At 42.9% G+C, this 15,040-nt stretch overlaps 1 protein-coding gene across 5 annotated transcripts in view; it reads left to right on the plus strand.

Moving 5' to 3' along the window:
* PTPRM (protein tyrosine phosphatase receptor type M) overlaps positions 1-15,040 on the plus strand; it is a 765,589-nt gene that overhangs the window by 646,983 nt on the left and 103,566 nt on the right. For all 5 annotated transcript variants that reach the window (XM_032602620.1, XM_032602624.1, XM_032602619.1 and 2 more), the window contains one exon: positions 14,637-14,724. In XM_032602620.1, the coding sequence (XP_032458511.1) occupies positions 14,637-14,724 (88 nt within the window). The remainder of the gene's footprint in view (positions 1-14,636; positions 14,725-15,040) is intronic.

Raw genomic sequence — 15,040 nt, forward strand, 5'->3', positions numbered from 1 at the left:
TCCAGTTGGTTCTTTTGGTCCTTTGATTGATTCATCCGTGAGCCTGTGTTTGGGGCTAGAGCATCTTTCTCTCCCGAGGAAGAAGAGGCCTCGGGCTCAGAATGTGGCTAGGCAGCACTGCCAGGCAGGATTGATATCGTTGTTGTGAGTTTGTTGCCTTTACTTTTTCTGTTATCTTTACCTGTGGTGTGTGTTTTGGCCTTCCACTTACTGAAGTGATATGAAACCTCATTTCCAAATAAATATTTAAATATATAATACTTTAACTAAGTAAATTAGAGGGAAGAGGTGAGAGGACAGGGGAAATAGCAAAGGTGGGACCCAGGGACTGAGACTTAGGAAGAGCTCATGGAGCTACTCTGTCAACCTCACGTGCCTTCGGGATTTTTGTTTCATCTTCCTCTCCACCTACCTGCAACTTCCCAAACCAAAAGCATCTTCAGAAGATGGTGACAGTTTGTAGGGAGCGCATGCAGATGAATAAAGCATTCCACCCAAGGTCTGTGGTAAGATGATTTTAGCCACTAATGTCTGATCTGCTTTGAGAGATGAGTTAGTCCTTTCGGGATTCCCTCTCTCGGGAGGGGTGATCAGCACATGGAAACTTCCACCAAGATTCCCGCCCTGCCTGGTGCAGCCTCACTGTTTCAACTTTGTTTTCAGTCTCCTCCTCACACCCAGATTCTAAGGCTCAGAGCCAAGACTTCCGTCACAAGAAGTCTCTGGACACCTAGGGTGATGGTGTCCCCAAATTTTTAAATTAATTTTTATTGGAATATAGTTGCTTTACAATGTTGTGTTAGTTTCTGCTGTACAGCAAAGTGAATCAGCTATACGTATATAAATATTCCCTCTTTTTTAGATTTCCTTCCCATTTAGGTCACCACAGAGCACTGAGTAGAGTTCCCTGTGCTGTACAGAAGGTTCTCATTGGTTATCTGTTTTATACCTAGCAGTGTGTATATGTCAGTCCCAGTCTCCCATTTCATCCCACCACCACCCCTGCCCCCCTTGGTAACCATAAGTTTGTTTTCTACATCTGTGACTCTATTTCTGCTTTGCAAATAAGTTCATCTGTACCATTTTTCTAGATTCCACATATGAGCAACGTTGTATGATATTTGTTTTTCTCTTTCTGGCTTACTTCACTCGGTAAGACAATCTCTGGATCCATCCACGTCTCTGCAAGTGGCACTATTTCATTCCTTATTATGGCTGAGTAATATTCCATTGTATATATGTACCACATCTTCTTTATCCATTCCTCTGTTGATGGACATTTAGGTTGCTTCCATGTCCTGGCTATTATAAATAGTACAGCAATGAACATTGGGGTGCCTGGATCCTTTCAAATTATGGTTTTCTCCAGATATATGCCTAGGAGTGGGATTTCTGGGTCATATGGTAGCTCTATTTTTACTTTTTTAGGGAACCTCCATACCCAACTTTCAACAAGAAATGACATTTGTCCAAACATCAGTCAATAAAGGAAAGCAGCTATGACTCCAATTTCAAAATATATTAATTTTCAATAAGAATGTTTGCTTCTAAGAGAAGTTAAACTTTCTGACAGAATACATTGAGATGTAATTATTCTTCACTAAACTGTTAGAAAAGGTATTTCTAACCTTGATTTCCTAATTTCTAAAATAATCCTCCCTTCTAAATTTTTACCATGAATCTCGTGTCTCGGGTCCTGCAGGAAGAGCCTGGGAATGGTGCCGATAGGTTTTATAAATGAATAGATGTCAAAGAGAGAGTCACAAACCTCTCATTAAAATTCCTTTTTCTGCTATACTTGTTCTTTCCAAGCCTGTCATGTCTAAAAAAGTATCCTTAGATTTCCAGCCACATTTGATGGAGCGTCTGTGCTGTGATTTGTGAGGTGAGGACATTTTAAAACTCACAGCTCTCCAAGAAATACCATGGAAAAGATGTTTGTTTTTTAACAGAAAGGAAAGAACAAAACAATAATTGCCCCATTTCTAAATGCTGTATAGAATCCGTGGAGGGAAAACATAGAGGAAAACAATGGAAAGGACATTGTCAGGGTGACGCTAACAAAAAATGGCAGCAAAGTCAGTAAAGATTTCAGACATCGAAGTCTGAAGCTCTAATGTTAGAACAACAGTAATTGCTAGCGCTGACTGAGCACTTCCTGTTTACCTGGTGCATTGCACGAGTCAAGTCTCTAGGTCCTTGAGACCGCCCTGTTGTCAGTAGGGAGACTTGCTATGTTTTCAAATAGGGACATGGCAGGTGCCCACGTGCTTTTTTAAAAGCTTACCCTAGGAGAAGTGTATAAACCACAGGGAGGTGAAGTGACCAGGTAGGAAGCTACCGCAGTAATGCAGACCAGAAGTGAGTGGAAGTCAGCTTTTCTGGCTAGTCCCAGAAGGAAAGGAGCAGCTTGCTTTCTGCAAAAGCATCCATTTGTTCTCTAGATGTTTCAAGGATTCCTTTTGCCAAAGGGGACCGTTGCTCATCTCTGAAGATCTGGGCACTGGTAGCACAGGCTCACCGACAAATCACTCTTCCAAGGCAGGTACAGAGGTAGAGGAAATTACAGTTCTCGAGTTGTATTAACATCTCAGACCCTGGCAACATCTGCATCTGAGGGGAAATGAAAATCGTTATCTCTCCAAAAGATGGTGGCACTCTCTGAGGAAGGACTCAAACCCAGACTGATTTAGAGAGGCAACACAGCAATTACATCAGTCGCTTTCACCTGCCTTGAAAGCAGAGCAGTCCCCTTTTTGGTGGCCACCTGTGACAAGCCGCTCATTGGCATCACGATTTTGACACCCCATCTGATGACTGGGCCTCCTTGGAACCGCCAGGGTAATGCAGTGAGGACAGGGCCAGGACCAAGTTCCAGAACCTTTGCAAAATCGCTTGATCTCATGATGTCCTGTGACTGTGATCAGAGATAGGCATGCCCAAATCAAAAAAGTAAACTTGGACCAAGACTTATGTAGTGAATATAAACAGTGCTGTAAATCCCTTGCAGTGCAGCCCCTCTGCTACCCCATCCTCCCTGCTCAAGAAGCAGCAGAGACCCTGTCGGGACCATCTAGAAGGATGAGTCTGTACATGCAGCCTTTGACTTTCAAACTGAGGAATATCCGTCTCAGGCCCCCTTCAGGGGACAAGTGCCAGGAGACAAGAGACTCCCCGAAACTCTCTGCTACGTCCTCAGCATCAGTGAGTGAGAACATCCTCGTGAAACTGAAAGTGGGGTCCAGCTGCTCGCCGCTCAAAAACCAGTAAAGAGGCAAGGTTGCTGGAAAGGAAAGTTTGCTTTATTTCGGATGCCGGCAACTTGGGCAGGGTGAGGGTGGGGGACTCCTGCCCAAAGGCTGACTCCCCCCCAAGTGACAATCAGTGGGCAAGAGGTTTCAGAGACGGAGGGAGGGGGCTACATGCAGAAACAGCACAGTCAGCCTTGACCGTCGTCTTGTTATTGGTCATCGGTGGTCTGACCAGAGTCATCTTGATTGCTTTAAGTACCGTTAATATTCAGTTCCAGGGTTGGTTTGTTCCCACTTCCTTGAGGCCAGTCCTCGGAATTGTGGCAGCTTATGTCCTGGCTACAGTCTGGGCATCATGTAGTTAACTTCTTCCACCTGGTGGAGGTTTCAGTATCTATAAGACAGCTCACAGGAGATGGCTCAGAACATTATCTATGGCCCTTGAGGAGGAACTGAAGGTTCTTGACTTTGCTTAATGACTAAACTATTATTGTTTAGTCTTGTTGGACTGTTTTCCTTTGTTTCTCCATTTTCTCACTTCTCTGATTAAAGTTATTCTTTGGCTAAAGTTTTTCTACAGACAAAAGGCAGGTGGAGGACATGGGGGGAAGGACCATAGGGTCCTGCTTGGTTTCACTCATGTGTGTGGGGCAGGGGCTTCCAGGCCTGAGAAGGTAGGCCAGATGGGAGGCGTCACTGGGCCCTGCTGAGCACAGCGGGTGTCACTAAGCTTCCTTCCAGGGAACAAAGGGAAGAGGAATGAATGCCAGGAAAGGGTTGACTATCCCCAAACAGCTACCCTCTGCCTCTTAAAATTGATGCTCGACTGAAACTCACACCAAATATATCAAAATAGCCCCCTTTCTTGTATAGATATTTTATTTATTTATTTATTATTGATGTACAATATTATGTAATTTTCAGATGTATGATGTGGTGGTTCACAATTTTTAAAGGTTATATTCCATTTATAGTTATTATACAATATTGGCTATATTTCCTGTGTTAAACAATATATTCTTGTAGCTTATTTATTTTATATCTAGTAGCTGGTACCTCTTTTTTTTTTTTTTTGGCTGCTTTTTTGGGTCTTCGTTACTGTGCATGGCTTTCTCTAGTTGTGGTGAGCGGGGGCTACTCTTTGTTGAGGTGTGGGGGCTTCTTATTGCAGTGGCTTCTGTTGTTGCAGAGCACAGGCTCTAGGTGCGCAAGCTTCAGTAGTTGTGGCTAGCGGTCTCTAGAGTGCAGGCTCAGTAGTTGTGGTGCATGGGCTTAGTTGCTGCATCACATGTGGGATCTTCCTGGACCAGGGCTTGAACCCATGTCCCCTGCATTAGTAGGTGGATTTTTAACCACTGAGCTACTGGGGAAGCCCTAGTTTGTACCTCTTAATCCCCTACCCTATCTTGCTCCCCACCTTCCCTCTCCCCACTGGTAACCACTAGTTTGTTTTCTATATCAGTGAGTCTGTTTCTTTTTTGTTGTATTCACTGGTTCGGTTTTTCTGCATTTAAGTGATATCATACAATATTTGTCTTTCTCTGATTGACTTATTTCGCTTAGCATAATACCCTCCAAGTCCATCCATGTTTTTGCAAATGGCAAAATTTCATTCTTTTCTGTGTCTGAATAGTGTTCCACTGTATATATGTACCACATCTTCTTTATCCATTCATCTGTTGATGGACACTTAGGTTGCTTCCATGTCTTTCCTACTGTAAATAATGCTGCTATGAACATTGAGGTACATGTATTGTGTCAAACTAGTGTTTTCATTTTGGGGGGATATATACCCAGGGGTGGAATCACTGGGTCATATGGTAGTTCTGTTTTTAGTTATTTGAGGAACCTCCATACTGTTCTCCGCAATGGCTGCACCAACTTACATTCCCACCAACAGTGTACAAGGGTTCCCCTTTTCTCCACAACTTCTCCAACATATGTTATTTGTGTTCTTTTTGATGATAGCCATTCTGACAGGTGTGAGGTGATATCTCATTGTAGTTTTAATTTGCATTTATCTGATGACTGGCGATGTAGAGCATCTTTTCATGTGCCTGTTGGCCATCTCTATGTCTTCTTTGGAAAAATGTCCATTCAGGTTTTCTGCTTCTTTTTTAATCGGGTGGTTTGCTTTTTTGATGTTGAGTTGTATGAGCTGTTTATGTATTTTGGATATTAACCCTTTATTGGTCATATCATTTGCAAATATTTTCTCCCATTCTGTAGGTTGTCTTTTCATTTTGTTGATGGTTTCCTTTGCTGTGCATAAACTTATAAGTTTAACTAGGTCCCATCTGTTTGTTTTTGCTTTTATTTGCTTTGCTTTAAGAGACAGATCCAAACAAATATTGCTGTGATTCATGTCAAAGAAAGCTCTGCCTGTGTTTTCTTCCAGAGACTTCATGGTTTCCAGTCTTACATTAGGTCTGTAATCCATTCTGAGAAAGCCACCTTACTGTGCCTCAGTCTGTGATTCCGTGAGATATTGGCCTTGCCTGTGCAATGTTCAGCAACAACCCAGGCTTCGAAGTTACTGTTTCACCTCTTTTTCTCCATCACTGAACTGAAGAGGTTTTTTTTTTTTTCTCTCTGCCCACTTGATCAGTGGTTTTCAGATTTTTTTTTCCTGCTTCAGTTCACTTGAGGGATATGTCACATCATTAGCGGGAGCTTAGTACTGCAATGATTCTGAAGGTGGAAAGAAAAGGAGCTTTGAAATTGGGCAAATTTCCTGAAAAGCAGGTCTATTGAGGGTCCCTCCAGGGTGCACATGGCTTCACATCCCGGGAAGATCACTGTGCAGATGGTAAGAGAGCTGTGTGTCATCCAACGGGATTATTCCACAAAAAGTGGAAACCAGAAATGCTTGGCGACTTCTGACCCACGGCCAGGGCGACTTCAGAAAGCTGAGTGTGCAGTGTGATGCAGTCAGCACAAAGGCACGTGTCCTCGGCCAGCTAGGTGGTCAAGCACAAGGAGCACAGGGTTCAGAGCCAGGCAGCCCTGGGTCCAGGCCCCAGCCGTTCTGCTTCCCTGCTGCGTGGTTGCAGGCAATCCACTTCATGCCTTCTGATCCTAAATTCCCTTCTCTATACAGTAGAAATAAAGACTTGCCTGGTAGAACTTCAAAGATGCCATAAGCATATATTATTCATATAAGACATTGCTGTGAAGTCACTCATTCAGAGTAATATCCAACAGAATAAAAAACATTTTTAAGCTCAGTCAAATGTCAGGGTACAAATGTTTCTGGGCACTAAAACATCACATAATATTTTAGGCTCTAAACCTCAAGTCCATTATCACATAAGAAAGAGATGTTAGGTAAAGGATGGCAACTGTTGCCTAGAGCATTACCAGTTGAATCCTGCAAAACAGAAATTACATTTGGAATTGAATTACATTGTACTAAAACATGGCCATTTGAAGTCCTGAGATTAATTAGCAAGTTCTTTAAAGATATCAGTGTGTTGGCATTTCGATTTCAGTTTGTTTAGAAATAACAGTTCCTGGGTCAAGGTTCTTGTTTCACCCAGCCCTCACCTCTCTTGCCCTTGAAGGCTCACACACTCCCTTTGGCTGCCTCTGTCCGGGACATCGATGATGGTGGTGACTGGTGGCCACCGCCGCCTCTGGCCCCGAGCTGCCAGGGCCACCTTCCCATCGACACTCCACCCTGCGGCCTGTCAGGCAAGCATAGGTGGCTTTAGTGCAATAGCAATAAATAGTTTATATAGACCAAATAAAATGCAGCGTTGGAAGAACCCAAAGAGGTGTATGGGTAGAAAACAAAGAAGTTCAGAGACTTTGCACGCCCCCGTGAGGGCATCTTCCTTCTTTTAGCGTGATGATTTTAGTCATTTTACGTGCACAGTTTTATTCATATGAGAAAGGGAGGAAAACTTCGATTTCAGAAGCTTCTAAAAACAACTCGACCCTGCACTGCCTGAGAACACACCGTGCATTAGGTACAGCCTTGACCTGCATCCCGTCCTTCCCGGCAGCTTTTCTGTTGAATAGGGTTTGGGGTTTTTTTCTCCTTTTTTAATATCTGGGAGCTGTGACATTTTTAACTGACTGCAGCATTTTGGAGTAACATTCTCTTGAGGTGGGCAACTGCGGCGTATAATTATATCCTGTGGAAAATGATGGTGGTGTGAGGGGTGGGAAGGAGGTTACTGAATCACAAAAACATGTTTCCTGTTCAGAAAAAAATGGCCGCATGTGAGGTGTTCCACATCCTTCTTCTCTGTGCCCAGGGAGCGTGCAGCATCTTTACGTGGAGCCATTGGTATTCGCTGGACCTTAGCCAGCTTTCATTTTTACTGTTTCGGAGACTTATTACTCTTGCAGAGTGGTTCCCCGGTTTGCTGCCTTTTCTCAGTATATATGAGCTAAGGTAGTCAGAGGAAACACTTTAATTACATTTTAAGCAGAGTCAAAGCCTAAGTCTGTTTATGAAAATTCTAACAGACGGTGCAGTGAGACCATTAACTTCAATCCCCAAAATAACATAAAGTGGTTTTTTTCCATAATAAAAAGTCCATCGTTGGTGTGTTAAATTGTATCTGCATATTAAAAATCTGCCCTGAACGCTAAATATTGCCTAAATGTGCGTATTGTATTTAAAAATCCCTCCTGTGAAAAGCATCCTTGGAGCACGGGCCGTTGTCGTGTCTCCCAAGCTGGTCCTTATGCAGCTGCTCCGAGGATGGGGCATCATCAGCTGCAAAGAAACGCCTGTGCTGTGGTTGAATTGGACTTTAACCATTACCTGCTCATCACTTTCGTCAAGCAAAAACTGGAGAGATTAAGGAGGAATTGGAGGTTGTACTAAAACATGAACTTAAGGGCGGGGGAGATGTTAGGAGTAGGTAAGTCAGGTATCCCCCGAGCGGCCAGAATTCATGTGCTCAGGAATCCTCTGAAGGAATTCCTTCAAGGACCCGAGCTCTCACTTTCTCAACAACAGCAGGATTCAAAACCTGGTTGGCTTTCCTTCCAGTAAACGTGAGAGGAACAGCTCTTCTCTAGAGCCACATAAATGATGTGGTGATTACTTACTTCCCAGGAATACTGGTTCAGATTACAAGTCTTCTGAAAGCATTCAGTAATTCAATTTATGCAGTTTTATCGGAACACATCCAGCTTTTGACCTTCTTGCAGATAAAAAACATAGCCAAAGAACCTTTTGTTCTTACCCCAAGAAAAATGCACAGCAGAAAATTGTCTGAAACGTTTGTTGATTTGCTTCATTTATTAAAAGATATTTAAAAGCCAGAAGGGCTGTGACATAGGACATGGTAGAATGATTGTGTAGCAAAATTACTTAATTTTCCTCGGGCGCATTTCACTGGTGGGTTTATTAGTGACTACCTGTTCAGCTCATGGTCTGCAAAAAAGGAAAGGTGGTAGATCACAGGGTCATCAGAGAAGGCTCAGTCCCTCGGGAAGACGAGGCCTGGAGGAAGAGCCACTTCTGCCTCTGGAGTCTCACGTCTGTGCCAGGCCTTGCTGTGGGCCACACAGGAAGTGGTATTCTATAGCCCTGATGACCTGCATTTCTGCCCTGATTGCTATTCTTGCTCAGAATTCCCAAGCCAGGGGCTTCCCTGGTGGCGCAGTGGTTGAGAGTCCGCCTGCCAATGCAGGGGACACAGGTTCGAACCCTGGTCCAGAAAGATCCCACATGCCACAGAGCAACTAAGCCCATGTGTCACAACTACTGAGCCTGCACTTTAGAGCCTGCGAGCCACAACTACTGAAGCCCGTGCATCTAGAGCCTGTGTTCCGCAACAAGAGAAGCCACCGCAGTGAGAAGCCCGCGCACCACAACAAAGAGTAGCCCCTGCTCGCCGCAATTAGAGGAAGCCTGCATGCAGTAACGATGATCCAACGCAGCCAATAAATAAAAAGAATTTCCAAGCCAGGAAGGCAGCCAGGGGCTCACTATGCAAAAGACGCATATGTCATGTCACAGCTTCTCTGAGTGCCCAATGGCTCTAGAGCAATAGATAAAGTTTTATTTTCTAAGTAGAAATTTAAACAGTTGACTTTTGTCCTACTGCAGGCATAAGAGGGAATCTAAAGTCTAAGGTAAATATGTTCTCAGCTATTTTGAAAATGTATGCTAATGGAAAGCCATGACATTTAAAACTGGGTCCATCTTAGAAATGTTTTTAAATGACAATCTCCATAACAAAAGAAAACAAAGCCAGGTGATCAATCCAGAAAGCCCTTTCTACCTCTCTCTGGGCTCCCCATTAGGTATATTACTTACTTTACAAGCCAAGGATAAGAACACATGGTCTTCATAATGCAAATGTATTCATGGGAATGTATTCATGGGGAGACTGGCTGTATAATTGGAAGCAAAACCGTGCCAGAAAATGCGAGACGGATCACCAAATCTGTAGAGAGTCAGGAAACTGTGGATGGCACCAGTCATCTGATCTTTTCCTTGAAGCAGCTTTTTGTTTTGTTTTGTTTTGATTTTGATTTTGTTTAAGAAAAAATACATTCTGCCACTTAAACTGATTCACATAATTCCTGGATGGAAAGTTGGGGAGCCTCATGGCAAGAACTCCCACTTCTACTGTTGCTCTCCTGCTGTTGCTTCCCTGCAACGATCACATTATCCTAGGAGATAAGAAAATTTCCTATTTTGTGAAAGCAGTCGACAGTTAAGCAAAGTTTACTTGACATCTTTTATATTGTCTTGTTGCAAACCTTCATTTGGAGACAAGGAGATACGATCTAGGTTGGAAACCAGTCATTGGTCATGTGTAGATTTAACTGTATCCCCTCCAAAGCCCCTGTCGGGAGGGGTGGTCCAGGAAAAGCAGTGGACTAAGGGTCAGAAAGCACTGAGATCTGACTCAAGCTGGTCTGCGATGATCTGGTTGGGGTCTTTGTCTGCAGCAGTAAAGCAGGCAGGTGGTCCTCCATGGCTGCTACTCTCATGAATAGTAGTCAAGACGATGGCCTCTTCATTCTGCTCACGTACTGATGCCCGTGGTCAGTGCTCAGAGATGGAGAGCATGGGCCCCACTCTCACAAAAACATGCAGAGGTCAAGTGCAGGGAGATTGGTTATCATCTCGTTGTTGATTTTGTCTGTTTTCTGGTCACCAGTTAATGAGAACAGTCAAATTAAAATAACGTTTTTTTAGACTCGCAGACTTAGAGAACGAACTTATGGTTACCGGGGGGGAAGGGCATGCAGGAGAGGGATAGATTGGGAGTGAGGGATTGACATGTACATACTGCTACATTTAAAATAGATCACCAGGGACTTCCCTGGTGGTCCAGTGGCTAAGACTCCACGCTCCCAATGCAGGGGGCTCTGGGTTCGATCCCTGGTCAGGGAACTAAGATCCCACATGCTGCAACTAAGAGTTCGCATGCCACAACTAAGACCCGGCACAGCCAAATAAATACATAAATAAAAATCTCTTTAAAAAAAAAATATAAAATAGATCACCAACAGGGACCTACTCTATAGCACAGGGAACTCTGCTCTACACTGTGTAGTGACCTAAATGGGAAAAGAATCTGAAAAAGAATAGATGTATATATATGTGTATAACTGAATCACTTTGCTGTACACCTGAAACTAGCACAACACTGGTAATCAACTAGACTCCAATATAAAACAAAAGTTAATAATTTTTTTTAAAAACAACTGTTTTTAAAAGCAAGGGCTATTGGAATTCCTGTGATCACCATAAATGCTAAAGAAACCCAGCTGTGATGTGGGCGCCTTCCCCCACGGAAAGCGTCTGTTTGTCAGGAATGGGAAGGAACTGGTGTGGCTCAGGGTGGCTTTGTCTCCGGTGACCCAGCAGGATCTCCTTGTACTAGTGGAGCAAGTGCCTCCTCCCTAATCCATTGTTGACCCCCTCTCCATCTGTCTGTCTGTCTCTCATCCTGTGGGGAGTTAACTAGTGTCCGTGGGTCTACTGGAAGACACCCAGGTCTTCTTCAGAGTCAGGTCCCTTTTTCATCTTCCCATGAAAATAGCAAAGTCTGGAAACTTTCACATGGGTGGAGAAGGCAGAGGGGAATGAAATTGTAATTACATCACGACAAACTCAAAGTATTAATAGAATTAAATTGTTATAAGGGAAGTCAAATAATAGTTATTACTCAACGGTAAAATAATTGTCATCCATAGAGTGACAAAGACACTTCAGAAAAAGAGGATGACTTTTAAATCCCTGAAGCTATTTTAAATGCATATTTTATGGCGGAATAGACGTTACATGTCTAAATAAATCCTTTACCTATCCTATAACGGTCTTGTTCTAGATGGAATTAACTAACGACTTTCACTGTATTTTTATTAGCTTAATTGATTAATAATCCTGAAAATGTTTGTATTTATTTTTGTTAGCAGCGTATACTGTGGGTCTGTTATTACAGCTCTGAGTGTGTAGTGCATCTGAGCCTGGTCTGCCTCCATGGTTTTATTTCAAAATGATAAATACAATGTAAAAACTATTATGATAATGAGGTGTCAGCAATGACCATGACTAAGGTACCTTACTTTAAAATGGGCAACTGAATACTGTTGGTGGGAATGTAAGTTGGTGCAGCCACTATGGAAAACAGTATGGAGGTGCCTCAGAAAACTAAAAGTAGAATTACCATATGATCCAGCAATCCCACTCCTGGGCATATATCCGGACAAAACTACAATTCAAAAAGATACATGCACCCGTATGTTCATAGGAGCACTATTTACAATAGCCAAGACATGGAAACAACCTAAATGTCCATCAACAGATGAATGGGTGAAGAAGATGTTGTATAATACATATATACAATGGAATACTACTCAGCCATAAAAAAGAACAAAATAATGCCATTTGCATCAACAGGGAGGCAGCTAGGGATTATCATACTAAGTGGACTGGGCGTTTGGGGTTAGTAGATGCAAACTATTATATATAGACTGGATAACCAACAAGGTCCTGAGATAAACCATAATGGAAAAGAATAGAAAAGAATAGAAAAAAGAATGCATATATATGTATAATGAGTCACTTTGCTGTACAGCAGAAATTAACACAACATTGTAAGTCAACTATACTTCAATTTTAAAAAATAAATAAAATGGCAATTTAAAACTCTAACTCTTACGCTTACAGTGTTATCATTTCCCTCTTGGATGTGATGAGATGGTGTGTCCTGATGTTCTGTTGTGTGGAATTAATAGTGCAAGGGGGACAGTCAGGACAGGGCTCTTTTCCAGCCAGTCTCTATTGAGGGCCGAGCTGTAGGGTAACAGCAGCTTTAACACACAGCAGTTCACAAAAAGCACGTGCACTTTTTTCTTTTTAACATCTTTTTTGGAGTATAATTGCTTTACAGTGGTGTGTTAGTTTCTGCTTTATAACAAAGTGAATCAGTTATACATATACATACATCCCCATATCTCCTCCCTCTTACGTCTCCCTCCCACCCTCCCTATCCCACCCCTCTAGGTGGTCACAAAGCACCGAGCTGATCTCCCTGTGCTATGTGGCTGCTTCCCACTAGCTATCGGTTTTACATTTGGTAGTATTTATAAATCCATGCCACTCTCTCACTTCGTCCCAGCTTACCCTTCTCCCTCCCTGTGTCCTCAAGTCCATTCTTTACGTCTGCATCTTTATTCCTGTCCTGCCCATAGGTTCTTCAGAATGATTTTGTTTGTTTGTTTGTTTGTCTTTAGATTCCATATATATGTGTTAGTATACACTTTTTGTTTTTCTCTTTCTGACTTACTTCACTCTGTGTGACAGACTCTAGGTCCATCCACCTCACTACAAATAGCTCAATTTCGTTTCTTTTTATGGCTGAGTGATATTCCATTGTATATATGAAGCACGTGCACTTTTACAGACGGACATCATGAACCCTGCAGGCAGTGCCTGTGCAGATCTCCAAGTACTCCAACTTCCACACTGCAGAAGTCAAGCTTTATTTGGGCATCAAAGCCCAGCAGATGGCCCCCAGACACTGCAGTCACTCATTCATTCAATGACTAATTATTGGACTCCTATCACAAAGCGTGGGCTCCACACCAACAAAAATGAGGACCACGCAGCCCCTGCCTGGGGACATCCACAGCCTGGGGCAGAGACGGTAGGGTATGCCCAGCACTGTGCACTGTGTGGTCGGGTCTGAGCCACCTGCAGGCGGCAGGGCTCCCCATGGAGTCTGTGAGCAGGTGTGTCCCCACTCCGACCGCACTAAGGGGCAGCTCAGCTGATATGACACAAGTGGACCCATGAAAAGGAATAATGAATTGGTCCCATTGAACTGCAGACTGATTGCTCAATTGTGGCCATTGCCAGCAATGGCCAAGATGGCCAAGCGCTTTAGCAGGGGATGGAGAGTAGGGGAGTATAAAGGAGCTTCCGTTCTAAAGAGGGAACTTGGAAAGCCATGCTGGGGCATGTTTGAGGATGTGAGTTCCTGGTACCACATTCTCTGACCCCAGAGCATTTTAGAACGATGTTTCCACACACGTGATCTGCCTTTGTGTCTTCCGCCTGCTCTTCCTTTCTCTCCCAGTTGGTGCCAGGAAATATAAGAGTAGGTACAGAAAAGACAGCAAAGTAGTGTTACTAAATGCTTCTTGCTGCCATCCTTCTTCCCAGTACCTCCTTATAGCGTTGACTACGTGAAGGTGAAACAGAACGTGAACTAAAGTGGAAATTAAAATCCCAGATTTTTTTTTCACTTGTCAACTGATAGCAGAGGACATTTTCATTATAACTTGAATAGAAAAATGTGTATCTGACTAATAACATGAAGATTAAAGACCCTAGGCATAATAATGCCAAATCCTTAAATAAATGGACATCTAAGCTCCATTAAAAATGAAAACTCTGGCAGAAGTTCTTAGAGGATTTTAGGCTGGAAGTCGTGAAGTCTTAGCTTACCTACGTTCACAGATTTAACCAAAAATAACCTTCCTTCAGTCTGCAGTTGGGAAGAAAAATGATATCTTTATATCTCGTCGGAGAATATTGAAAGGATGTAATGTAATTAAGAAATTGAGAGAAATGTTAAATTTTCAGTAATAAATATTCAGGTAGGATGGGGATGAACACCCAACCATTTTCAGTAGATGGTACAGATAAATTGTGGGCTTACTCTTCAGCCCCCATCCGTGTTTGTGGCATTTTAACTAAAGGAAGACAACAAAAAACTAAATGAGATATTTAAGATATAAAGTAGCTTAATAATCCATTATTTCATTCCTGTGAATATTCTTTTCCTTCCTTGACCCTTGTACATTTTTTAAGAACACCCCCCAGTCATTAAGATCCCTGTGTTTGTTTACCGCACCGAATTGTAATTCGTCATGTCACTTGTCTCTTTCTTCCAGAGCTTCTTTGAAGGGCAGTCTGCACCATGGGACTCTGCTAAGAAAGACGAAAACAGAATGAAGAACAGATATGGGAATATCATTGCATGTAAGTGTTGACAGCGTCATCGTGCTGTGGTGTAACTTTCTTTTCGCATCTGCTGAGATTGACCACCAGCCTCATGCGGCAAGAATCTGCAGTGCAATTACTACCTTCATCCCGCTGGAAAAGCTGGTGTGATGCTCGTGTTAGGGAAAGGAAAAACTACCTAAATACCCCCGCTATGTCCGTGTGTCTTGCTGTGGGGCTAGTTTTACTTTTAGACTGAAGGTTTGGGTAACCTAGGTAATGTTCAAATGCTGAGACAGAAAATGCATTTTGGAAGGAGTAAACATAACAGATCTAATGCTTCCCATCTGCTCCA

The sequence above is a fragment of the Phocoena sinus genome, chromosome 14, assembly GCF_008692025.1.
Source record: "Phocoena sinus isolate mPhoSin1 chromosome 14, mPhoSin1.pri, whole genome shotgun sequence".
In the NCBI taxonomy this organism is placed as follows: domain Eukaryota; kingdom Metazoa; phylum Chordata; class Mammalia; order Artiodactyla; family Phocoenidae; genus Phocoena; species Phocoena sinus.